The following is a 26,355-nucleotide window of genomic DNA, read 5'->3' on the forward strand; positions in this document are numbered from 1 at the left end:
GAACCAGATCTAATAAGATGAAGTTCCGTAGGAATCGTTGCTTCTCTTCATGTAGCCAAAGATGGAATTAACCTTCTAAGCTGCCACATACCCCCTGCCAACTCATAATAAGAATGCAGACCACTAAAACCCCCAGATATTTTTCAGACAAACTTCTGTCTATACAGGTCTTGCTCCATCCTGTACTGGTAAAATTATTTTTTCAAATGCAAGTCTATGACTTTATATTTATTCCTATGGAACTTCATCTTATTGGATCTGGTTCTAATGCTCTGGCCTGTCAAAATATTTTTGTATCCTGACTCTATCACCCAGCATATATATATATATATATATATATATATATATATATATATATATATATATATTTGTTTGTTTGTTTGTTTGTTTATTTATTTATTCATTCCTTCTAAGCTTGGAGTCCTCTGTATATTTCTAGGCAGGATGGGGGTAAGGGAAGATCAAATGTAAAAAGCTGACATCTCCCACAGAGTTTTCACAAATAAGGCCTGTTCACCCAGCCTTGCTCCCATGATAGCATCAGGGAAAGGCAGAAGTAAAAGGGAAGGTGCTGTCCTAGCTAGGTGCTTATTGGCTCGGACTTCTCGTTAAGTGACAATAGCCCCTAAGAGCTGATGCCCCCCTGGACAGGTCTGGTCTTGTGAGTCACCATGAAGAAGAATCAAGAATGCCTGAATCAGAACTAGACTTTCCATTCTCTCTAAAACACTGAAACAGCTCATTCTGTTCATGAAATAATTGTGAAAACGAGTACAGAATGTCTTGAAACAAGGGGCAGACAGGAGGCCTAAAAGGCCTTTAGATGACTCTTACTCTTCTTCCTATTTTTTTTTCTGGTGGGTTTTCAAAAAAAGTTGCTTGTGGAGCATCTGAGTGTGAGATCAATCAACTAATCAGTCAATCAAAAGACACTGCTTAAGAATTCATTTCTGCCAGTCCCTTTGCTAAATGATAAGGACACAAAGACCCTCAAGGAGACAACACAGTATGTGATATACAAACAAGTAGCTGTAGGCAGCTAGGTGGCACTGTAAATAGAGTGCAGGGCGAGAGTCAGGAAGACCAAGTTCAAAGGCAACCTCAGATGCTAGCTGTGGGACCCTGGGCAAGTCACTTAACATAACTCTGTTTGCCTCAGTTTCCTCAACTGTACAATGGGGATAATAGTATCTATTTGTGAAACAAATGAGATAATAATGTATGTGAAAGTACTTTGCAAACCTTAAAATCACTATCTAGATCCTAGTGGTGATGATGGCTGATGATATACACCCAAGAGAGAACAGGTGATTTTGGTGGGAAGAAGGCACTAACAGTTGGGGGCACTGGGGAAGGCTTCAGGCAAAGGCTGGCACTGAGATGAACACTAGACTTCCAGCTCAGAATTCTAAGGGACTGTGGGGAGAAGGGGGTGCGTTCCAGGCCTGAAGGCCAGCTAGTAGAGCACACAGGACAATGTGGCTGGACCAGAGGGTGTGGAGGGTACAGTAAGGATGGAGAGGTGGTAACAACAATGACACCGGCACACCTTTTGTTAAGGTGAGGTTTCAGCTCCATTTATGTAAGTTCATCGTTAGACAGTGAGCTCTAGGAGGACTTCTTTCTGCTTATATTTGCAACCTCAGAGCTTACTGCAATGCCTAGCACATATAAACTCTGAATCAATCCTTGCTGACTGAATCTGACTTCCATATAACAGTACTTGAATACATGAGCACATGTATCATGCTTTGCCACCTGGCTCTGCCTTTTTCTAGGTTCAGCACCCTCAGTCCCTTCCATTAACATGAGGAACTCAAGGTTTTTAGTGTGGCACCGTGGGAAGAGGGTTAAGAGGCTTGAATCTCGCCTCTGGGGCTTACCCACATGATTTGGGGCAGGTTACTCGGACTCCCAGGGCTTTAGTGCCTCATCTGCGAAATGGGAAGGTTGTAACAGACAGCTTCTGAAAATGCCTTCTAGATCTATGATCTAGACAGATCTATGATCTAGAGAGGTCTGTGATCTAGAGAGGTCTATGATCTAGACAGATCTATGATCTAAACAGGTCTATGATCTAGACAGATCTATGATCTAGACAGATCTATGATCTAGATAGATTAGGGCTTCTTAAAATTTTTCCACTTGCCAGAGAAACTTTCATACTACCCAAGATATATAAAATCGGTACACATAATCTTTTACTGTTGCCAAATTTTTCACAGCCCCTCACATTCGGTTATACAACCCCATATGGGGCCATGACCCACCATTTAAGAAACTTTGAGAAAACTTAGCTCACAGACCAGTGAGAGGGTCCAGCAGTTGGACAGGGGGAAATAGTAGGGGTCTCTGCAGGAGCAGAGGCCTGAGCACTGCTGTGTTGCTCAGGAAGCAGACTTGAGTGGCAGTGACCCAGTCGGGGAGGGGCACAGGCACACCATGCTTGCAACTACAGAGAATCAGATTTCAATCAGATTTCTGCTTCCTGGTTAAAGAGCAAGAAGGCCCCTGGTTACTTACAAGCCAGGTGGGCTGAGAGCGCCTCCTTAAATCATACCACCTGGGACCCCCTGAAACTTGGGACAGTACATCCTGAAAGGAGCACTACACCTTAGGAAGGAGTTAAAAGCCAAGAAATAGGCAGGCAATATAAACAGGCAGAAAAAGCAGCAGACTATAGAAAGTTTCTTTGCTGACAAGGTAGATCAAAATCATCCTCAGAAGAAGGTAACAAAGTCAAAGCTCCTACATCCAAAGCTTCCAAGAAAAATGTGAATTGGTCTCAGGTCATGGATATGCTCAAAAAGGACTTTGAAGAAAAAGTACGAGTGGTAGAGGGAAAAGTTAGAGAGGTAGAGGAAAAATGGAAAGAGAAATGAGAGTGATGCAGGAGGGTCATGAAAAAAAGTCAGTAGCTTGAAAAGCTAAATTGGACAAATGGAAAAGGAGGCACAAAAGCTCTCTGAAGAAAATCACTGCTTAAGAATTAGGATAGAGGAAATAGAAGCTAATGACTTTATGAGAAATCAAGACACAATAAAGCAAATCCAAATTAATTTTAAAAATAGAGGGCAATATGAAATATCTCCTTGGAAAAACAGCTGACCTGAAAAATAGATCCAGGAGAGATAATCTGAAAATCACTGGACTACCTGAAAACCATGACCAAAAAAAGAGCTTAGACATCATCTTCCAAGAAATTGTCAGGGAAAATGGCCCTGATATTCTAGAAGCAGAAGGTAAAATAGAAATTGAAAGAATCCATTGATCACCTCCTGAAAGAGACCCCAAAAGGAAAACTTCCAGGAATATTATAGCCAAATTCCAGAACTCCCAGATCAAGGAGAAAATACTGCAAGCAGCTAGAAAGAAATCATTCAAGTACTGTGGAGCTACAGTAAGGATAACCCAAGAGCTAGCAGCTCCTACATTAAAGGACCGGAGGGCATGGAATATCTTATTTTGGAGAGCAAAGGAACTGGGATTACAACCAAGAATAACCTACCCAGAAAAACTGTGTATAATATTTCAGGGGAAAAATGGGACTTCAATGGAAAAGAGGACTTTCAGGCATTTGTGCTAAAAAGACCTGAACTGAATAGAAAATTTGACTTTCAAATACAAGACCCTAGAGAAGCATAAAAAGGTAAACGGGAAAAAGAAATCATGAGGGATGTTAAAAAGTTAAAATGTTTACATTCTTAAATGGGAAGCTGATACTTCTAACTCATAAGAACTTTTTCAGTATTAGGGCAGCTAAAAGGAATATACTTAGACAGAGAGCACAGGTGTGAATTGAATATGAAGGGATTATATCTATAAAGCATTTGTTTTTTTGTTTATCCTTTTTTTTTTTGGTGGGGCAGGCAGGGTGGGGTGGCTTATGTATGGATTTGGGCTCGGGCCCTCTTGGGTCCAGGGCTGGTGCTTTATCCACTGTGTCACCTAGCTGGCCCATGATTACATCTTTAAAATAAAGTTAAGGGGTAAGAGGAATGCATTGGAAGAAAGGGAAAGGGAGAAGTGTAATGGGATAAAGTAGCTCATATAAAAGAAACAAGAAAAAGCTTATGGAGTGGAGGGGAAGATGGGGAAGAAGTGGGGGAGTGAGCGAGCCTTACTCTCATCAGAACTGGCTCAAAAAGGGAATAACATACACACTCAAGTGCCCTTCAGGAAAGTGGGAGGGGGTAGAGGTGAAGGAAGGGAGACCAGATTGGGGGAAGAGGCAGTAAAAAGCAAAATACTTTTGAGGAGGGATAGGGTGAAAGAAGATAGAAAATAGCATAAATATAAAGGGGAGGAAATAGGATGGAGGATAAGACAGTTAGCAATAGTAACTGTGAAAGAAATGATAAGCAGGATGCTACCAGAAGGACTGAGGAAAAATGCAATTCATCTACAGAGAAAGAACTGATGGTATCTGAATACAGATTGAAGTATAATTTTTTCTTAGATCCTCTTTCTAAAGTTATTTTGTCTGTTTTCTTTCACAACCTGACTAATGTGGAGATGTTTTGCATGACTGCACATGTATAACTTAAATTGAATTGCTTGATTTCTTAGGGAAGGGAAGGGAGGGCGGGAAGAAGAAAATTTGGAACACAAAGTTTTTAAAAATTAATGTGAAAAAATTTTTTGGTTTTTTTACATGTAACTAGGGGGAAATGCTAAATAAATAAATAAATATTTTTTTAAAAAGAAGCTTTGATCTAGACTATTCAGGATAGAAACAAACCAACCCACCAACCAATCCAGTGTCTCTTCTTGCCCAGTCTGGGAATTATGCTTCTGGTTCAACTAGCCTCAAGTCTCATAATCTGGATATAAAAGTCAATGGTCGGGGCAGCTAGGTGGCGCAGTGGATAGAGCACCGGCCCTGGAGTCAGGAGTACCTGAGTTCAAATCTGGCCTCAGACACTTAACACTTACTAGCTGTGTGACCCTGGGCAAGTCACTTAACCCCAATTGCCTCACTAAAAAAAAAAAAAAAACTTAAAAAAACAAAGTCAATGGTCTATTTCCCATTAAGCTTATTGCATCATCTGTTGATAGAAAATATGGAGATGATGCTGTGGCCAAAAAACAGAGTTTATTCCCATATTCTTTTTTCTCTAGCTAGAAAGGATGTTTTGTACTATACTTGGTTCTTGTTCCAGAGTACATCTTGAGACAACAGTATTCAAATTTAAACAATTATATGGACAATTTTCTGGCTCAGGATTTTGGGGGGTGGAGAATTGTAGATCACCTTAAGGTCAGGCTATTGTGTTTGTGTCCAAGGAGAGAACTAGATGTGATCAGTCAGAAAAATGTAGCTGTATAGCTACTGATCCAGAAAGGTTTATTAATCCAGAGAACATATGGGAGCAATAGACCCAAATGTGTGTATAAATATTATAAATAAATGTATCAACTCCCTGAAGCTGAAATGATCAGTATTGATTCTGTATCATTTCCTTATTGATCCTATGTACAGTTAATTCATTTTGTCCTATAACTGCCTTTGTCCTCTAATGGCTGAAGTCATGATCTCTGTCTTTGAACTTAGTTCAGAATTCAGGTGGCTTGTAATGGGTTAAGTTTAGAAATCCAGTCTCCTGCTAATCACTGACCTATTCTTGCCTCAAGTAATTTAGCTGACCTTGGGGATTGGTTGTGAACACAACAGAATTGGTTCTAATATCTTCACACCACCAAGTTATCCTTCCAGGATCTGTGGTTTGCTGCACAGAAGTCTGACCCACTATCTTGCAGCCATACTCTTGGGAGGGAAGAAGGGGGTCTTTGTTAGCCCTCATTACCAAACTTCCAGCCAATCTCATCATTCCCTATGCCTCAGCTCTGTAACCAGCCCTCACTCCCATGCTGTCATCTACCCTGTTCTGTTCTTTGCTCTGTGCTCCTCAAAACCTATAAAAATCCTTTTGCTCAGGGTCCTGGGCATGAATGGAGGCAAGCCTTTGACCCCTTATTGTCAGGCAGCAGGCTCCTTCTAATAAATGTTATCTTGCACAGAGAAATGCCTCAGTTTACCTATTTGTTAAATTTCACACATGCTAAATCCATTCATTCCAAGGGAAAGATGCCCTCAGATGCAGATAGGCAAAATCCAGGTATTGCCAGTGCAATACAGTGGGGAGAACAATACATTTCAGATTCATGTCTCAGCTCTGCCATCTGCTGCAGATGGTATACTGGGCAAGACCCTTCCACTCAGGGTTTGGACCTGACCTCTCTGGTGTCATTGAGCTCTCAGCCTATGATCTTATGTTTAGGGAGGAAGCTCTTTGGTGTTGTTGAAACAGCAAATTTGGAACTAGGAAATCCTCTCACTAACAGAGTTACATGGCCCTAGGCAAGTCACTGAGACTCAGTTTCCTCATTTGTAAAAGTTGTACAACAGCAGCAGCACTGGGTGATTAATAAAGATCAGTGAAAATGTATGCTGAATGCTTTGCAACCTTAAAGCATCTATGTGTGAGCTATTATTACCATTCTTTCATTCTTTGTAACTGTACATTTGATAGAGAGCAGAGAGAAATAGTCCTGGCACAAGTTACAATCCTGCTACTATACTATTCTTTTAAAATTAGTGTTTGGCAAATTACTGGATAAAATGATGGGTTATGGTAACTGAACAAAAGTATTGAGATAAAAGTTCATCTTGTACAGACTTGCTGATAGCATTGTGATGATTCTGATAGTAGATAGCAAGGGGTGGGAGAGCTAATGTAGAGTACTTCCTGTTCTCATATGATTTTTATTTCTTCTGTCAGGCTTCTTTTTAAAAAGTCTTTTGTTTAACATAGTTCAAAAGTTATGAGTATTTGGTATGACAACATCTATAAATAAACTATTTGTGAATTCTCAAAGATATTTTGAAGGTCTGAATTTGTAGGACAGGAATTTTGTCCCCTGTTCATTTATTAATTTTTTTGGGGGGGCAACGGGGGTTAAATGACTTGCCCAGGGTCACACAGCTAGTAAGTGTCAAGTGTCTGAGGCTGGATTTGAACTCAGGTACTCCTGAATCCAGGGCTGGTGCTCTATCTACTGTGCCACCTAGCTGCCCCCCTGTTCATTTATGAAACATAGTAAGCTTCTGATATATAATCCTATTATTATAGCTAAGTAATGATTATTATAAATTCAAATAATGCAAAATTTTATTTAGTGAGAATCATAAAATAGTGTATGGTCACATGTAAGGCTAGTCACAATTCAATTAATGCAACCTATGTGAGATAGTTGAGGGTTTTAACACACTTGCCTATTATCTTTGTGTGGCTGTCATGTGCTGGGCATATACCATGGTACCAACAGTTGTGTTAATGATTTTTAAAGTGTCTTTAAAATGGGTAAAAGGGACACTTAAGATGGAAGCAAGTATTTGGATGAATTAGAAAATTGTGATGTCTGGGGTATTGCTCAGTCTACCCTTGAAAGAACTGGCTAATGATTATCTTCTTCATTTAGATCCACAACAAGTGGAAGAAGAAGCCGGCACTGTGCAAACGAAGGCATGTACACTCAAGGGGTCTGAGGATACCTTCAAGCTTTAGAAGCGTGAAACACAAAGTTATGTTTGCTGACCCCAGTGTCTACTGAAGTGTTTGTATTTGCTAAGATGTGGATAAAACTCCCTGGATCTACCAACTGCATACGTGAAGCTTTAAAGAAAGAGAAGACAATTTAGTCTCCATGGCCAAAGTTCCTGAAGCAATGATAACAATATTTTCAGCATGTTGTCACTGTAGGTTTCTATTTCTATTTAATATTTAGTAATTATTTACATTTTGCCTTCTGTAATTCCTCTGTTATTTTATAATAAACTCGACACAGATTTTGCTTATCTGTTGCTGTTCCATTACATTTAATAAACAGATAAAAACTTATTTTAAATGTTTCTTTGCATATTACCATTGGCCTGTAGCAAAGGTACATTTTAATGTATAATGAATTATAAATTTGGACACAGAAAATGTGAAGAATGTGAATACTTCACACGATTCATTATTTGACCTAATTGGAACCTAGTTCTAGTATAGGGAAATCATGTCATTTCATTGGATTATCTTCATGATCACCATGATCTCATTCTTCTCACCTTCTTAATGGAGTTTAGATAGAAACATCCCTGGGACAAGGAGCTATCCTGATATTATTTTTTAAAGCTTTCACAGCTTAAAATAGCATCAAGACTTTTGGGACACCCTGCATTTAGTGTTCTCTGTGTGGCCCGTGTAGACAACGTAACTGCTTTTTGTTAACAGAAAAAATTACGTAGCTCCATCCTGGGTCAGCTCAGTACCAGTGCAGCAAGAGAGAGCAAGCACACCAGGCATGGCACGCCTGCCATCGTATCCCCACATGATCATGAGCTCCTCTAAGAACCCCCAGCTGACTACACAATAGGCACATAATCATTTCAGCGAGAGCCCACTCAGCTGAGGGATCAGAAAAGGCCTCGAGTAGAAGGGGTGCCTGAGGTGAGGCCTGAAGGAACCAGGGATTCCAAGAGACAGAAGCCAGGTCGGGTGGGGGTGGTCGATGCCATCCTGCTGCTCTCAGGACTCGGCTTTTCCACATTAACCGCCTCAGCCACAGGAATACGTTTTCCCCACAGCTGATTCTTTGAGGTGCTGGGACAAGGCCAGACAGGGAGCTGAGTGGTCTATGCTACCGCTGGCCTCCCTCTGTTCCTTAGGCACAAAGCACACTCTAATGTAGGCAGATCATCCGCAAACACTTGCTTGTGTCACAGAGGAGACAAGGCTAAGGGGAGTAACCGAGCCAGAGAGAAGGAAAGATCCATGAGAGAAGGGTCGAGCCCTTCTGCCAGCTCTGTACTTTCTCCCAGTTCCTGGCTCTGTCCTTGACACAAAGCAGATGCTTCATACAGGTTTTTTGATTGATTTCCACACAAGTACTAAAATCACATCAAGTTTCTATTTAAGATTTGAAAGTGATTTCCAAACGATCATTTTATGAGGATGGTGTGACTGACCGAAGCTCTCCTGAAGGAATCCGTCAGCTTGGCTGAGGTCCCTAGGAAGCCCGGCTTGCTCACTCCTAGTCCTCCTTTCCCTACCCTCTCACAAGAAGACCACGGGTCTTCCCACACAAACATCTCCAGTCACCCAGTCACTTCCTAAGCCCGGCATCCTCAGCCTGCCATTGAAATCCATGCACTGTCCAGCCTCCTTTCCTACCCCTCACTTTCCCGGGCCCCCCATTTCAGTCATACAGGCCTCCCTGGAGACCCCTCCCTTCTATGATAGCCATTGGTTGCCCTTCTGCCCAGGCCCTGGCTTTCCTCTCCCCAGCTTCCTTCAAGATTCAGCTCCAATCCCTCCTTCTGCAAGAGGCCTTTGGGGATCTCCCCCAGCCCTGACACACCAAGGGCGCACAAACACACTGCTAAGGCCTCCACGGAGATCATCCCTTCTCTCCCCCATGAGAAAAGAAGCTCCCTGAGGACAAGGGCTAATTGCCTTTGTTTCTCTGGCCCTTGGCCCTCATCAGTGTTTGCTGACCGCCTCTGCCCTGGGATGCTCAGCCCGGCTGCTGTTGCCTCTGGCCTGACACCCCTGTTGTCAGTTGGCACTTCTTTGTGCATGTGTCATATTCTCTCAGGGGAGGCCAGGGCTATGATCTGCTTTTGTCTCAACAATACCTAATATAAATGTCTTGCACATAGTAGGTGCTCAGTGTTTGCTGAATTTAAGTACATAAAGTCAAGCTCTTATAAATAAACTCCTGCTTGAACAAAAGATCCTGTGACATTTCTAGGACACCATGATGACCAAAGGAAGATACCAGAAACTCAAATCACATTGAACTAGGAAAGGACAAGAAGACAGAAGTGGGTGCTTTCCAGCAGCAGCTCACTCCTGCCTGGGCTGCCGCATGATTTTGGCAGGTCAGAGTTTAAATGCTGTCTTCTGGGTGCTGCTCCAGAACACGCTCAGGGTGTGTACCTTACAACCCCAAGGTGTAGCATCCTGGAGCACACTGCTCTTGGACAAATGTGGCTATGACTATGAGCAGAGATTACAGATGCTGCCTAGACCCCAAAGAGGCTACTCAGCCGCAGTTTGGCTCATGAAAATGCCATGGGGGTAACTGCTATGTAATCTCCCATCCTCGGCCCAGCCTCACTGCCCCAAACCACTGGTCACCCCTGGACCGTTTCAATGGCTTTTCCATGAGAAGCCTGATGATTATGGCCAGGGGTGGACTTGTTCTCTGCAGATCTCTAGCGTCTGGATTCTGACTCCTATTTTAGAAGGCAGCAGGTTAATCCCCAATGGAAGACGGAGTATGGGCCCATGTCTAAGCCCCTTCCTTCACACTCTTCAGGATAATTAGCACGGCCCTCTAAGTCTTTTCTACAAGCTAAACATGCTCCAGTTCCCTCAACAGACCCTCCGATGGCATGCTCTCAAGGCCTTCACTAGCCTGCTGGCCCTCTTTTGGCTACTTCTCGCATGATCAATGCTTCTCCTAAAATGCGGTCCCCAGAACCAAGCACAATTCTCTAGCGATGTCTCACTAGGGCTGAGAACAGCAATGACGATCACCCCATTAGTCCTGAATTATGCTTCTTAGTGCAGTCCCAGGTCACATCTGCCCCACTGGCTGCCACATTGCACTGATGATTCACGTGGAGCTTACAAAACCATTAGAATTTTAGGGTGGGGGGCAGCGAGGTGGTGCAGTGGATAAAGTACAGGCCCTGGATTCAGGAGTACCTGAGTTCAAATCCAGCCTCAGACACTTGATACTTACTAGCTGTGTGACCCTGGGCAAGTCACTTAACCCCCATTGTCTTACCAAAAAAAAAAGAAAAAAAAGGAAAAAAAAGAATTTTAGGGTGAACCACTTCCTTGCCATGAAGCTGGTTATCAGGTAGGCCCACAGTTCATGGTGGCTTGGAAATGAGTCTGGGTTCTCAAGGCGAGGTGAGTGAAGTGAGAGCTCTGGTAGGTTCTAGTCCAAATGAGAAGGCTTTGAGCACAGGCCTGGTGACAGACTATTGGCTCCTGTCTAAAGGGTTGGTCACCAAATGAGGGGGTCTTTCCCACCTTCTGCAGATTGTAGTCATGAAAATGACTAAGATAAACCAGAGGTGCTGGGATGTAGCTGAAATCCCAGTTCTCTGAGGCAGAAATCAGAGGGAGGTCCTGCCGAGCAACTGACGCAGGTAGCTGTGGTGATGGTTGTTGTTGTTTTGGGGGAGGGGTTAGAAAGCCCTTTCCCTCAAGAGGCCCATAAGGGTAAGGAACTTCCCAGTTCTGGTGACAACTATGCCCCCGAAGATCTGCATCTGCAAGGCCTTGAAGCCAAAGTCTGCATCTCCCAGTCTGGCCACCATATTAGCAGGCCAAAGAGTTGAGTCTTCCTTTCTTTCTAAATCTGGGTTTGACTTCACACCAAACAGGACAAAGGGCATCAGGATCTTTGCCTCCTTGGATCACATGACCAATTCTGCTTACTAATGTCATACTCCTCAAAGATTTCTACCATAGGGATACAGTTTAGGGACAGTTATTTCTGACAGTCATTTAGAGTTATTTGGTACTATCAAATGATCTTGCTGAGTTAAAAACTTCCAACCAGTACAATTTCTAGAGAAATCCCCTAATATAAGCATCTGATACCTTTGTACTGATTGTAAATTAGCTACTCATTACTCTAAGTATCACCTGTTTTTTCTCACACCACTGAAGAACTCTCCAGAGGAGGAAAGGACAATCGGCACAAGGGAGCAAAGGAACAGTGTGCATTTCCTGAAGGTGTTTGCAAACAGACAGAAATTTCTGGTCCATCTATAGCAATGTTTGGAAGAAAAAGCACTAAAAGCATAACATAACAGCTCAGTGAACTACTCTGGAAATCTTCCCACCAAATACTAACAGCCATTTTGACATGATTAGTTGGCCAACCTTTTCCATCAGCATAGACAAATATTGTTCAAAATAATAAGGGGGGGGCAGCATGAGAGGAGTGAACAAACCAAAATCTCAAAGTAAATTAAGATGAATTTGAAAAAGAAGGAAATGTATATATATATATATATATTTATATATGGACAAGTCACAGTACATTAATCTAGTCATGCATAAACTGCCAAATCGGGCCCACTGCAATCACCCACATTGATGAACTTACAAGTGTTCTTTCTTTTTGGTCCACAAAAATCTGATATAAAATTGCAAAGAAATTAATTCAAGGTGAAGGAAGGAATAGGTTTCCATTAGAATGTCATGTAACTGGAATCTGTAAAGTCATTCATTTCATTACAACCAATGTAATAACTGAGTCTCATCAGCTAGATTTTCCACATGGGGAAAAACTAGATTACCCAACTGTCATTTTGCAACCCAAGCTATCCACTAGGGCTGTTAGGACAAAGTGAGGCTCTGTCATCAGAATTTTAGCTACCATTTGCTCTGTGCCTTACTACCTAGGACACAGTGAGGGGGCAGTGCTCAAGAACACATTTTTGAGTGAAGAACCAATCCTTTGTGGAGAATGTTCATGGATCCACCCACAGGGGACTAACAACATTCACAATCTTCCAATTTATTCTAAGGCAGAATTTCAGTGTTTTTTTCACCGTCTGTCACCGTCTGATGTGCCTTCCTTCCATAGAACATTTTATGAATTTTTATTGTTAACAAACCAAGCCAAAAACCAGACTTTAAGACAGTCCCTCATAATCTGGCATCTCCAACACTGTGACTGTAAGAGGTGGAAGTCTGCCACAGTAATCAGAACAATGAGGTCACAGCGATTCTGGGACCGTTGTCTCTGTATTGGGCAAAAGATAAGAAAGCCCTATCTACATTAACAATCTCAATGTGACATCAGTCTTGAATTATTCTTGTTAGGTAACAAAGATACAAACTTTTTTTTGGATACGCACATTTAAACATTGATTTCATTGCTTGCAGAATAGGGTAGAATACACTGGAGACAGGGTAATAAATATTTTTTAGGGAAGATAAATCAAGTATATAGCAAAATCATCTCTCTCTAGCCCCGAATCTTTCCTTCCTCCTGCCTTTTCTCAGAATTGCTTTATAAGGTTTTGTTTTCTCAAGTCTTGTTTTCTCCTAGGTAAAACACTTGCCATAATCAGATTTTAATGTTCTAAAGAGATAACACAGATACTGAAATGACTCATGATTATTCAATAGCACAACACTTACAGGAAACAGGTCATTCTCATTTGATTTGGTGATAGCCTAAAGTCACTGGGCTCTGAGCCTTACCTTCGGTTTAAATGCAATGACTTTCAAGACCATCTCCACAGTGAACACTCCCGTGAAGACCATGTTCAGGATGTCCATGGCATCATTGAAAATCTTGGACTGTTCATAATGCTGTGGATGAAAATGTCAACACTGTTTCCTACGATGTAATTACTGTGATTTATTTATTCATGATAAAAATAAAAGGTCAATGTTAGAACACACAGCCTCTTTATACACTCTGGATGCCTGAAGCTAAGACATGGAAGGCACACAGAAGGCCCTGGCCTCATATTTCTGAAACCCCAGAAAGAAATATGCACTAGGCTGCTGATGTCCACACTGGGCGGGCAAGCACTGGAGTCTGACCTGAGATGAGCCAGGAGTGGAGGAAGGCAAGCTAGTCCACTTGCTAAGAAGGCTGACGTTGAAAGTAGGGACTATGACAATATTCAGTGGTCAATTTCTCTCATGAGGATGAAAGGAATTTCTACTCCTTTGGAAGGAAAATGTTTCCAGTTCTAAGCACCACACTTCAAGGAAAAAGCAGGGACCACCGAAAAGTTAAAAAGTGAACCTGAGCTTAAGTTGAAAACAAGTCTTATATCAGGGTATGCTGGCTCTACATCTAATACATAAAGACTCTCCCTTAAATTGCCAACTGCCTATTCTTCCTTAGGCCTCTCTTTTCCTATAATTTCAGATATGCTGAAACGTTGTGCCTTTTCAATAGAAAGCTGAACTTGGGAGTCTGGATGACCTCTGACTCTAGCTATGTGACCAGGGGCCAGCGGGTTATTTCTCTGAGCTACAGATTCCTCTTGCATAGAATGGGACTAAAATTTCTGGTACCTCCCTCAAGGAGTTGCTCTGGCAAAGAAAGGAGATGGTGCATATTTGCTTTGCAAACTTGAAAGCATATATAATGTCAGTTCTGGGTTTGACTTAAATACAGGTCACAGAGACAGATCCATCATAGAGAGAGGGAGTAACAAATGTCATTATACACATAATCCACAAGACACAGCTAGGTGGTCACTTGGCAATTTATTATTCTACTTCTGGAAATGCCTACTATGAAAGCAAAGCTGAATCCTGCTCATGGTTTCAACCAACCTCACATTCCAGGAAATCTCAAATAATTCTTCCATACATCTTGGCTCTCAATATTTCATGTAAGACACTAGCATATGCTTCATTATATGGTGTCAGAGGTCACCTCCTCCCTTATCTCCCAGGCAAAAGTGTAGTTTCTATTCTAAAATATTCAGTCTTATCTGATCTTTGCCCCCCTTTCACTCCTTACCCTATGTGTTACTTATTTCTGCTCATCCTATACCTTACTCCTGCCCCGTAAAAGTCACCTCCTCAAAGCCAGGGAAGGCATTATAATTTGCTGTACCCACCACCCTCCAAGGCAAAGGGTCAGTCACATAGATAGACAAGTGTTTTACATACTCAGGCTGCATGACAAGGCTGCCTAAAGCCCCCTTTACAAAACAATTCGCACCCAAGAGTCTCCAGACAAAGATTCATCTCTACACCATCCCTGTTTGTTCACTTGTCCATCATGTTCTAAGACTGTGATAGAACATGCTGGGCCTGGCCCCTCCCAAGGGATTTCCTTACCTGCATGGCCAAGCACAAGGTGTTAAGCATGATGAGGACAAACATCATGTACTCGAAGGGGGAGGAGTTCACCACATACCAGAACTTGTACTGGTAGGGATTTTTGGGAATGTATCTCCGCAGGGGCCGGGCTTTCAAGGCATATTCCACACACTGACGCTGCAAAGGCAGGAAAAGACAAGAATATAGTTCTGAGAGTTTCCCTGGAGAGGAGAGAGTCCCTGCAGCTTGGCAGGTGATTTCAGTCTTTCCACAATGTAGGCAGGAAGCCAGGGAGGGGAAGTGAGTTTGGGAACAAAGCTGCCAGGCCTTTGGGAGAGAGGGCCAGGACACATGGGTACCCCATGGGGACGTGCTTTGTCCTGGTCCTGTGGCCAGAGGTGGTGGGGATCACGGCACACAAAATGCTCAGTGGCAGCGAGAACAGAAGCAGCCTTGGCTTCAGACAGATTGGGTTCTTGCTGCTTACCAGCTCTCCATCTCAGTCCTATCTGGTCTCACTGCCCGGCTCCCAAATCTCGGCTCTCTGCATTCCATCCCTGGACTATGGAACTATGACTGTCTCCGATCTTCCTTCAATATACCTTCAGTGCTTTGATGCTCCAAAGGCCTTAAGATCAAATGGACTCCCCAACATTTTCCTAACAAGATGTCTGACCTCTGTAGACTGCATCCTGCAGAGGCCGGGGCCTGCCTGTCTCTCTGGCTCTGAGTCCTGGTTTCTTTCTGGTGGCATAAACAGACTTTGTCAAAGAATCCCTTGGGTTTGCCTTGAGGGGCTAATGCTGCTAGGAAGCACTTATAACTCAAAACAATTCAATGAAACATAAACCACTTTTCTTAAGCTTTCCCTGAGTGGGCAGAATCAGTTATGCTGAAAGGTATCACTAGGTAATGACTGGAATGGGTGTTGGACCTTGAATCAGGGAATCTGCCACTTAGTACCCACCTGTGTGGCCTTGGATAATAACAACCAATATAAGTAACAACTACATATGGTACTGGAAGGTTTTCAAAGTGCCCTGCAAATATCATCCCATTTTATACGCACAATAACCCTGGGAGGTAGGTGTTATTCTTCTGCCCATTTTACAAAGGTTAACTTGCCCAGAGTCACATAACTGGTAAATGCCTAGGGCTGCATTTGAACTCAGGTCTTCCTGATTCTGGGTACAGTGTTCTAACTACTAAGCCACCCAGATGCCTGGGTCTTAGTTTCTTTCTCTAAATATGGGGTTGGACTAGGTGACCAGTTCTTTTTTTGTTTTGTTTTGTTTTGTTTGTTTTTGCTGGGCAATGAGGGTTAAGTGACTTGCCCAGGGTCACACAGCTAGTAAGTGTCAAGTGTCTGAGGCCGAATTTGAACTCAGGTACTCCTGAATCCAGGGCCAGTGCTTTATCCACTGCGCCACCTAGCTGCCCCCGGTGACCAGTTCTAAATCTATGATTCTATGAAAGCTCACAACTGATTTTTTTTAACTTTTTTTTCTTTTTTTTTGCGGGGCTTAAGTGACTTGCCCAGGGTCACACAGCTAGTAAGTGTCAAGTGTCAAGGCTGGATTTGAACTCAGGTACTCCTGAATCCAGGCCCAGTGCTTTTATCCAGCTGCCCCCACAACTGATTTTTAAAATCTACCCTACCACCACAGATCTAGGGCCAGAAAGGGTTTCTGATGTCATCTTGTCCAACACTCCCATCTTGCAGATGGAAAGCCTGAGACCCCGGAAGATGACACAGGTTAGAAAAGAGTGAATATATTTCTCCTTTCCCCATAAGTGGGCATAAAAAGGAGAAACGTGGCAATCCAAGTCACTCGTGAGTATAGCTACTGACCTTGCAGCAGCAGAGGACCCCAGAGTGGTTACACTTAGGGATGTGTTGGCATACCAGCAGGCTGTGAGGACTCAGAAGCAGTCTGTGCCTAAAGGAATTACTCTGTAAACACAGGGGAGGGGTCTCCTGTCCTCCTTCTTGAGAGAAAGCCCCACCCTGCTGGGCAAGCTCTCTTCAGCTTCCTTGTCGAAGCAGTGTGGGCAGACACATGGTGCCCTCTTGTGTGGCTCTGGGGAGGTTGGCTGGGCACTCCCTCCCAAAAGGAATCCCCACCATCTGTCCTTCTAACCTGATTCTTGTCCAGTTCGCAGTTCTTGTACTCCTTCTCCCCCTGCTCCTGAAAGGTGACAATCACAAAGCCCACAAAGATGTTCATCATGAAGAAGGCCACAATGATGATGTAGATGATGAAGAAAATGGAGATCTCCACCCGGTAGTTGTAAACTGGGCCAACGTTCTCCCCATTGGAGTCGATGGCTTTATACAATAGCCTGAAAGTACACACATGAATAAAAACGGGGCCAGGGATTTCTTCTTGGCTCCAGCCCCTCTGGGTTTTTCCTGTTGTCAAGCACTAGAAAACAGCGTGCTCCCTCCTCCAAATTCCTCTGGAAGTCAGCACGTACTGTTTCATTTGATGAATCCATTAATTATTATGAACCGAACACATTAAAAATTTAAATATAGAAAAAACAGAACAAAATATCTAGGAAACCAAAAGATTCTAACAGTTTTTATTAGGGACATATTCAATTTAACACAATGGTTCAAACTTCTCTGGCTCACCTTATGAACTTCCTTCCCTAGTCTGTGTATTTAAGAATTTCCATTGAGACTCACTTCTTTTTTCCCCCATCCAACCCTTCTTCCCACCCCTAAAAATGCCCTATCTTGCAGCAAACAAGGATGGGCAAGCCAGATGAATGCACATGTTGGCAATATCTGAAAGTGAACATTTCATTTTGTGCCTCATCTACTACCCCTTTTCTGCCAAGAGGCTGGAATAATGCATTGTAATCAATCTTCTGGAGCCAGGACTGGTCTTGGTACTGACCCAGATCCATAAGTCTTTTGGAGTTGTTTTCCTTTTCATTACTGTGGCCAATGAATAAGCTTTTTTTCAGTTCTTCTCACTTTTACTTTGCATGACTTCATAAACTCTTCCCAGTTTCTTCCTTGTTTTCTCTGAATCCTTCATATATATCCTTTTTGTGGCATAATAATACTCTAATAACGTGTGATAATTTGTTCAGTCGTTCCTTTATTTATTTATTTTGAGTGTGTCTTATCTCTATGAGTAGACCGGAAACTATCTGGAGAGAGGGACTGTAACTTCCACTATTCTGTCTCTCACAAATGCCTAGTATGATGTCTTGCATTTCCAAGGTTCTAAGTTAATATCTGATCATGGATCATAGAGTTTAGAGCCAGAAGATTCCTCAGAGAACATCTAGCCCAATGCTCTCATTTTACAAATGAGGAAAACTGAGTCCCAATGAGGTTATGACCTGCCCGAGATCACAAGACACTAACTAGGAGAGCCAAGATTCTACCTAAGATCTTTGGTTCAATAAATAGCGCTCTTTCTCCTGCCCCACAGTGCCTTGTGACACCCCAATCTGTCTCCAAGGAATTAAAGGGTTCCATAGAATTCTTCAACTATAATTTTAATTTTTAAAAATGTCACATAGCCCTTGTGTGTGTGATAAGAAGGGAGTGTGACTCTGGACTAACAAAAGGCTTCCCTCAGGTTGGCAGTTGCTGCCCTGGACTGCTGGTCAGAAATTAATAGCAGGGCAGTTCTGGCTCTCATTTGTCATCAGAGAGGTGCTCTTCAGAATCCAATACAGCAAACAATAAATGTAGGTGTGAAAATGTATGGATCCATGCCCCCTCCCCGCTGTAACCCCAAAGCCTTGTAGTCCCTACTCTGATCTAATGTAAAAATCACCAGTACAACTACTCCTTTAGTAGTTAGTTATCTCAAATTCACCCAGTGAGATAAGCACTTTACTCAGTAGTGTATCTGGTCCAGGAGGGTACATGGCATAGCACAGTATACCTGCCATAGTACAGTGTACAGGGCAGCCGCTAAGTGAAGACACACAAGGAAAAAGAGGTAGCCTTGTCCTTGAGAGAGCAAACTGGCTACATATGCATGGGACACAACTGAAGCTCTGTCTAGGAAATATCAACATCTTTACTGCAAGGGATGAAGAGAATAGTAGCTTTGACATCTTTCCAAGTGTCTCCCAAACTTTCCTCTTCTCAAGGGGATTGTAAAAATAATATCCTAGAACCCTGAGAAGCAGAGATGGCAATAGATAAATCTCTTTTTTGTTGATATAATTTTTATTTTTTAAAATGTTGAACTCAACATCAAATACAATGTGTATATACAAAATAGGAGGGAATTGTATATAAAAATGTGAATCCCTATTACACATAGCTTTCTTTCCTTATTAAGGATTCGATCAATTCCAAACAACTTTCAAAGCTGTCCTCTTTGTTTATAATTCCTCCTGGTTGTCTTTTTATTCTGTTTCCTGTCCCTTTATTTGGGGGGAGGCAACCCTATCCCTAGCTCTATGATCCCTCCTAATTCCCCAATACCAAATGCAAAAAATCAAAATAATAACAACAAAAAAAAATTACACACAGCTCATATCCAAAAATGTATGTCTCATTTCCCAGCTAAAGTCCATTGATTCTTTGGCAGGAGGTGAGTAGTATGCTTTGTCATTGGTTCTCCAGAACTAATTGTATTAATTAAAGTTTTTAAGCTTTCTAGAGTAGTTAGTATTTACTAAACTGTTTTAATTATATACACTGTTGGTTCTATTCATTTCTCTCTGCATCACTTCATAGAAATCTTTCTAGGTTGTTCTGAAACCATTCCTTTAGTTATTTCTTATGATACTATACTATTTTATTATACTTATGTACCATAATTTGCTCAGTCATATGCAAGCTGATGGGCACCTCATTAGTTTCTAGTTCTTTCCTATAACACAGAGAGCTGCTATAAAAATTTTTGTTTATATGGGTCCTTTTCCTTTCTCTTTAATCTCTCTGGGGTATATGTCTGGTAATGGTTCCACTAGGGGAAAGAGCATGCATATTTTGGTGATTTTTTTTCTTAATAGTGTTTTATTTTATTTTTCCAATTACATGTAAAGATAGTTTTCAACATTCATTTTTGTAAGATTTTGAGTTCCAAATTTTTCTCCCTTTACTCCCCAACACAGCAAATAATCTCATATAGGTTATATATGTACAATCACGTTAAATATATTTCCACATTAGTCGTGTTAGAAAAGAAGAATCAGAACAAAAGGGAAAAACCATAAGAAAGAAAATAACAACAACAAAAGTGAAAATTATGTCAATCTGCATTCAGACTCCATAGTTCTTTCTCTGGATGTGGAGAGCATTTTCCATCATGAGTCTTTCGAAATTGTCTTGGATTATTGCATTGCTGAGAAGACCTAAGTCTATCACAGTTGATCATTGCACAATGTTGCTCTTAGTATGTACAACATTGTCCTGGTTCTGCTCACTTTACTCAGCATCAGTTTGTGTAAGTCTTCTGTATTTTGATAATTTGGGGGTGACAGCTATGAACAACTTTCCAGAAAGGCTAGATCAAGTCACAGCTCTGCCAAAAGGGCATAAATGTGCATGTTTTCCCAAAGCCCCTCCAGCAATCACCATTTTTTTGTTATCTTTGCCAATATCATAGATGTGAGAGAAAGCCTCAAGAATTGGCTTAATTTTCATTTCTCTAACTATTGGTGAGTTGGAGCATTTTTTCATATGGCTGTTGGTAAATAATATTTATTCCTTCAAAACATAACTATTCCTATCTTTTGACCATTTATCTATTAAGGGAGATCTCTTTTTCTTAAAAATTTAAGTTCTTTATATGTCTTGGGTATGAGAGCTTTATCAGAGAAACTTGATGTAAAGATTTTTTTCTTAAGTAACTATTTTGGGAGCTAGCTAATGGCATAGTGCATAGAATGCCAGGTTTATAATTAGGAAGACATCTCCTTGAGTGTAAATCTGGCCTCAAACATTTACTAGCTGTGTGACCCTAAACAAGTAACTTAACCCTGCTTGCCTCAGTTTCCTCATATGGAAAATGAGCTAGAGAATGAAATGGCAAACCACTATAGTACCTTTGCCAAGAAAACCCCAAATAGGTCACAAAGAACCAGACATGACTTAAATGACTGAATGACAATTTTCATTTTAAATTTAACAGCACTGCTGTTTTTTTTTCTTTTTTTGAAAGTTTTTAAATTTTGTATAACCAAAATTCTCCACTTTATCTTCTGTAATCATCTCTCTCCCCTTTTTTGCCATGGACTCTTCCCCATCCATATTAGTGAAAGGTTATTTTCTTCCTTGCTTCTTTAATTAATGACGTGACCTTTTATATCTGTCATGTATCCAGGTGGTGCTTATCTCAGTAAATTGTGTGAGGCTTTGATCTATAATTCCTGCCAGACTGCTTTCATGTCCTGACAGCAGCTTTTCTTGAAAAGTGAGTTATCACAGGAGTCTTGGAAGTTTTTGTTTTTATCACACACTATGCTACTTGTCCATTTGCTTCTGGATATTGTGGATCTAATATGTTCCACTGATCAACATCTCTGCGTTCTAATCAGGACTGAATAGTTCTGAAGATGCTGCTGCTTGGTAGTTTAGAGTTTGAAATGTGGTTTTGTGGGGCCACCTGACTTCACACTTTTTTCAATATTTTCTTTGACATTCTTGACCTTTTGTTCCTCCATATGAATTTCATTTCTCTTCTAGCTCTATAGAGTAATTTTTTGGTAGTCTGGTTGGCATGGCATTGAATAAGTCAATAAGTTTTGGCAGTACTGTCATTTTATTATATTGGCTCAGTCTACACACGAACAATTAATATTTCTCCAATTATTTGGCTCTGTCTTTATTTTTGTAAGGAGTAGATTGTATTTCTATAGTTTCTATGGGTCTTGGTAGGTAGATTTCCACATATTTATATATTCTATAGTGATTTTAATGGAATTTCTCTTTGTCTCTATGTGGTTTTGTTAGCAATATATATAGAAAGCTTGATAATTATTTTTTTCACATCCTGAAACCTGGATAGAGTCATCAATTATTCAATTAATTTTTAATTGGCTCTCTTGTTTGCCAAGTAAACCATCCTATCATCTGCAATATTTTGCCCTTTGCTTTTTGCTCTTTGCCCCTGCTTATTCCCTCAATTTCTTCTTCTGGTCTTATTGCTAGAGCACTTCTAGCACTGTATTGATAGATGGACCTCTTTTTTTTTTTTTTGGTAAGGCAATGAGGGTTAAGTGACTTGCCCAGGGTCACACAGCTAGTAATTGTTAAGTGTCTGAGGCCGGATTTGAACTCGGGTCCTCCTGAATCCAGGGCCGCTTCTCTATCCACTGTGCCACCTAGCTGCCCCTACATGGACCTCTTAATACCTACATTTTCTACTTTATGTCTTAGGTTTCTAAAGGGCCAGAAAACCCTTGTCCTACAAACAAAGACCTCCAAAATATCCTGAAGGAAAGCATGGAAGTGAAAAAAGAGGCAATTCTTTCAGGTTGGGGGCAGGGCCAAGGCAGCTGAGTTTAGAAAAAAGAATGTTAAAATGGTCAAATATGGATCATGTGACTAGTTTACAGAAAAAGTTACATGTCAATCAATACTTACGCAGGCCATCCTTCAAACGTGGAGACTGTGAAAAGAGCCATCATAGCCGAGAGCACGTTGTCAAAGTTGAAATCACTATTTTGCCAAATTCTCTCCCGAACCATTGGGCTATTAACATCCCCATCTTTGTAAAGGATAAAGAGTCCCCTACATGAAGACAAAAACAAGTAGGAATCTGCAGGAATCCATTTGCGAAAGGTAGACTCCATTAAATATGGAACGTCTTGTCCACCGCTCCCTTAAGCAGCCCACAGAGTTGAGGACATCCTCCAGTCTACCTCTCCATCTCTTTTCTGGAGTGACTCCAACATCTGTCTAAGCATCTATTTTACACTATGGTTCTAAAGCTTGGTCTCAATAGCTTTCAAACTTAAAGTCATTTCACTTCTCCAAGTCTGTTTCTTCATCTACAAAACAAAGGTAATAGCTGTCTACCTCACAGGGTTGAGATCCCCTATATAAAACACCTATTAAAATGTTAGCTCTTAATATGACATTTTTAGAAAATGAGTTGAGACTGGATGACCTCTGAGGGCCCTTCCAACCCTAAATCTATGGTCCAATGACTTTCAGGATTTCTGATGGTACTTTTAGCCCTTACCCTGAAACCAAACCAAACCAAAAACTAACACAACATAAACATTTCTCATTTATGGATGCACTTAGACTATGCAATAAAGAAAAGAATAAAGCAATGTAGGCTAGAGAAACAAAAGGAACAAGAAATAGTACTTGTCCTTGAAAAACAAAAACAACTCCCTAAAAGTGAGAGGCACATAGAAAAGCAGTACTCTAGATGAAGAATCAGGAGGCACTCTGAGTAGTGGGGAGGGATCTGGCTCAGTTGTCCACATGCTCATTCAGTGCCCTGATGGCTAGTGACACACTTGGGTGAACAGGGGCAGGCTGGAGCTGGTCAGTCAACTACACTGACTTTTGAGGCTAATGAACATTTAGTTTTAGCCTCAACAGCAGAACTACCATGAACTAGATGCTGCAAAGACCACAACAAAGCCTCACCCAATTTCTGTTCTCAGGAAGGAGGAAACTGAATATTTTAGCACTGTTTTTCCTCCAAAAGAAGTTGCTTTGAAAACCCTAGCCTGAGCTACATATCAAATGTTCCTTGCTTACTTTGGCATCTCTACAAAGTCAGGATGGAATTCAGAGTGATCCTCCTCTACTCAAGCTCTGGAATTTAAGGAGGAAGAAATAAAGGAAAATAGCTATACTCTTCTATAAGATAAGTGCTTGCTAATTCATTGAAATGGAAAATGAATCCTGGTATATTTTGGTCTACGATTTCTCCTAATGCCAGACGCCTTTGGAAGGGGCTCACTTTGTGCTAGCATTATCCCCATCCCCCTCCCTTTTCTAGCAAAAGCTCTATTAGCATATAGAAGCTGAGAGAACTCATCACAGTAGACAGAGAAGGAATTTCCCAAAGGGACATAGTCGCATTTAATGGGCACTTAACAGATTATGCAGAAGTTCAGAGCACTGCACACCCCCTATTTCAGTCTTTTCAAACTTACATATTCATGTTTGTGGGTATCTGTTAAGTTTATAACAAAAACATTTTTTTCAAGAGAGTAAAGAAAGGAACAAGTGAATTATATGAGACTGCAGTGAACAGGAGGGAGCTTGATGATGCACAGGAAGTACCGGGGAATTAGTCAATGGTTGGTCTTCTCCCTTTACACCTCTCAGCACAGCTGAAAATTCACCCCAAGCTGAACATGTAGAATTCCTCCCACTTGCCTCTCCTGCACCCTGGGGAACACACAAATGGCCAACAAGAGATGGCAGAACAAAGGAAGAGAGAAATCTAGGAACCATTCACAAAAGCTTCTCCCTCATTCCTTCTTCATGGTGACCTACCAGCCCTCTCACCTTCAAAGATCCCTTCTCTCCTTGGCCTTTTCTTTGGACTGGACAGTTCTTCTCAGACCCTCTCTTTTTTTTTCCAGAGCAATGGGGGCTAAGTGACTTGCCCAGGGTCACACAGCTAGTAAGTGTCAAGTGTCTGAGGCCGGATTTGAACTCAGGTACTCCTGAATCCAGGGTCGGTGCTTTATCCACTGTGCCATCTAGCTGCCCCATACCCTCTCTTTTAAGGAAAGTGCCCAGGCCAGCCACGTTCACTCCCTCATTCTTTGCTGAGTACCTAGCACCTATGTAGTAAGCACTTGATAAATACTTGGGATTTGATTTATTGAAATGCTTCCTGCTGGATTTGAACTCAGGTCCTCCTGAATCCAGGGCCGGTGCTTCATCCACTGCACCACCTAGCTGCCCCTCAGAATCATGTTTTTTGTTTTAATGCATAAAATACAACAGATTACAAAGGAAGCCAATTCTATGGAAGTAGTTTTCAAAATATTTTTTTAAAAACCAAGTTCACAGAGGCCAGGTTAAGAATCCTTGATATAATGAAAGATTTTCATTTATCTCAATGACAGACAGATGAAGTGATTCCCTCCCATCTCTCAGAACTAACTCATCCCACTGTGAGCAGCTAACACTGGACAGGCTCATCCAGGGATTGAGACTGTTGAGCCAACCCCCCACTTAGGGGACGGTCAGTGTCTGGACTGGTCTCTTAAACTGTCCTCAGAACCTCTTTCCCTCCTTCAACTGCTCACCTGCATTCTTCAGGGTTACTTTTAGCTTCATCTGTGCACCGGTAGAACTTCCCCTAAATATAAAGAGAACAGGAAAATGTAGCCCCTTGAAAGGCTACAAAACGAAGAGGCATCTTGCCAGCCCCTTTCCCTCTCTATCCCAAAACCTGTCCTGGATAACAGGGAGGAAGGAAGAGCTACCACCACTGAGGATGTCCCTTACCCTCTACCTCCCCGGGGCCTATCCCAGAACCCATCCTAGATAGATGGTCAGAAAGTATTCTTGCCACCCTCTCCTCCTCAACTCAAGCTATATGATGGCTCCCAGGACCTCAGATGAGATTGGCGTCAACAACCCATAACTTCTGATGAGATGGAGAACCACTAGGCCTTACCTGCTACCCCCTCTCCCCAGTACAGCCACCTTAACTATGTATCTAGGGTGCTCAGCCTACATCCCATAACTGTACCCTTAGAACATCTCAGCCTCGTTCTTTAGCTGAACTGGCTTTAATATATTGCTCAGGCCAATGCTTCAGTACTCATTTCTCCATTTCTTCTTTCATTCCTTCTAACTCTGAAGCTCTGTCCCCAAGCCTACCTTAAACAGCTGGACACCAATGCAGGCGAACATGAACTGGAGCAGGGTAGTGACAATCATGATGTTGCCTATGGTTCGAATAGCGACAAAGACACACTGAACCACATGCTGGTGAGAGAAGAGAAAGGACAACAGAAAAGAATGTGGATGCCTTGTTTTGACATTTTGGTCCGTTATCTAAAGCCTGACTTTAAAGAAGCAGGGCATATTCAAAGGGACATGAGGTTTAAGAGAGAGGAGAGAGTTGTGTCTGAATTCTGTCTCTGAGAGCTCCCTCTGAGCCTCAGCTTCCTCACAGGTAAAGTGGAAATGACAGAGGGTCCCATGATATTAGGTATAGGAAATGTGTGCTCAGATTAAAGTGGTTGGAAGTGGCTAGCTACAATTATTTCTGGGTTAAAACTTGGTAGATATTTTGATGTTTATGAAATGTTCTATTTGTCTTTTGAAGTTTTTACCTGTCATTCATTTTCAAGACTAGCTCATTGACACTACAGACCCAAACCAGGTAGCAATGGGCCAACAGCATTGGGTAAATGAGTTTTTCCTTATCTGCCTACAAAGCATCTCCCTTCCACAAAAGGAATGCCACTAGCAGAGAGGGTTTATCTGGAGAGAAATTGAATTCAATCACTTTCATGAGTATAGCTCACTTTGAAGTCAAGGAGGAGAATCCCACTC

The 26,355-nt window shown here is 41.7% G+C and overlaps 1 protein-coding gene across 9 annotated transcripts in view; it reads right to left on the reverse strand.

Moving 5' to 3' along the window:
* CACNA1D (calcium voltage-gated channel subunit alpha1 D) overlaps nucleotides 1-26,355 on the reverse strand; it is a 355,589-nt gene that overhangs the window by 71,662 nt on the left and 257,572 nt on the right. For all 9 annotated transcript variants that reach the window (XM_043981543.1, XM_043981522.1, XM_043981527.1 and 6 more), the window contains 6 exons: nucleotides 25,675-25,782; nucleotides 25,095-25,147; nucleotides 22,450-22,596; nucleotides 17,018-17,219; nucleotides 14,895-15,053; nucleotides 13,287-13,397 (listed from right to left, as the gene is read on the reverse strand). In XM_043981543.1, the coding sequence (XP_043837478.1) occupies nucleotides 13,287-13,397; nucleotides 14,895-15,053; nucleotides 17,018-17,219; nucleotides 22,450-22,596; nucleotides 25,095-25,147; nucleotides 25,675-25,782 (780 nt within the window). The remainder of the gene's footprint in view (nucleotides 1-13,286; nucleotides 13,398-14,894; nucleotides 15,054-17,017; nucleotides 17,220-22,449; nucleotides 22,597-25,094; nucleotides 25,148-25,674; nucleotides 25,783-26,355) is intronic.

This window comes from Dromiciops gliroides, chromosome 1 (assembly GCF_019393635.1).
Source record: "Dromiciops gliroides isolate mDroGli1 chromosome 1, mDroGli1.pri, whole genome shotgun sequence".
In the NCBI taxonomy this organism is placed as follows: domain Eukaryota; kingdom Metazoa; phylum Chordata; class Mammalia; order Microbiotheria; family Microbiotheriidae; genus Dromiciops; species Dromiciops gliroides.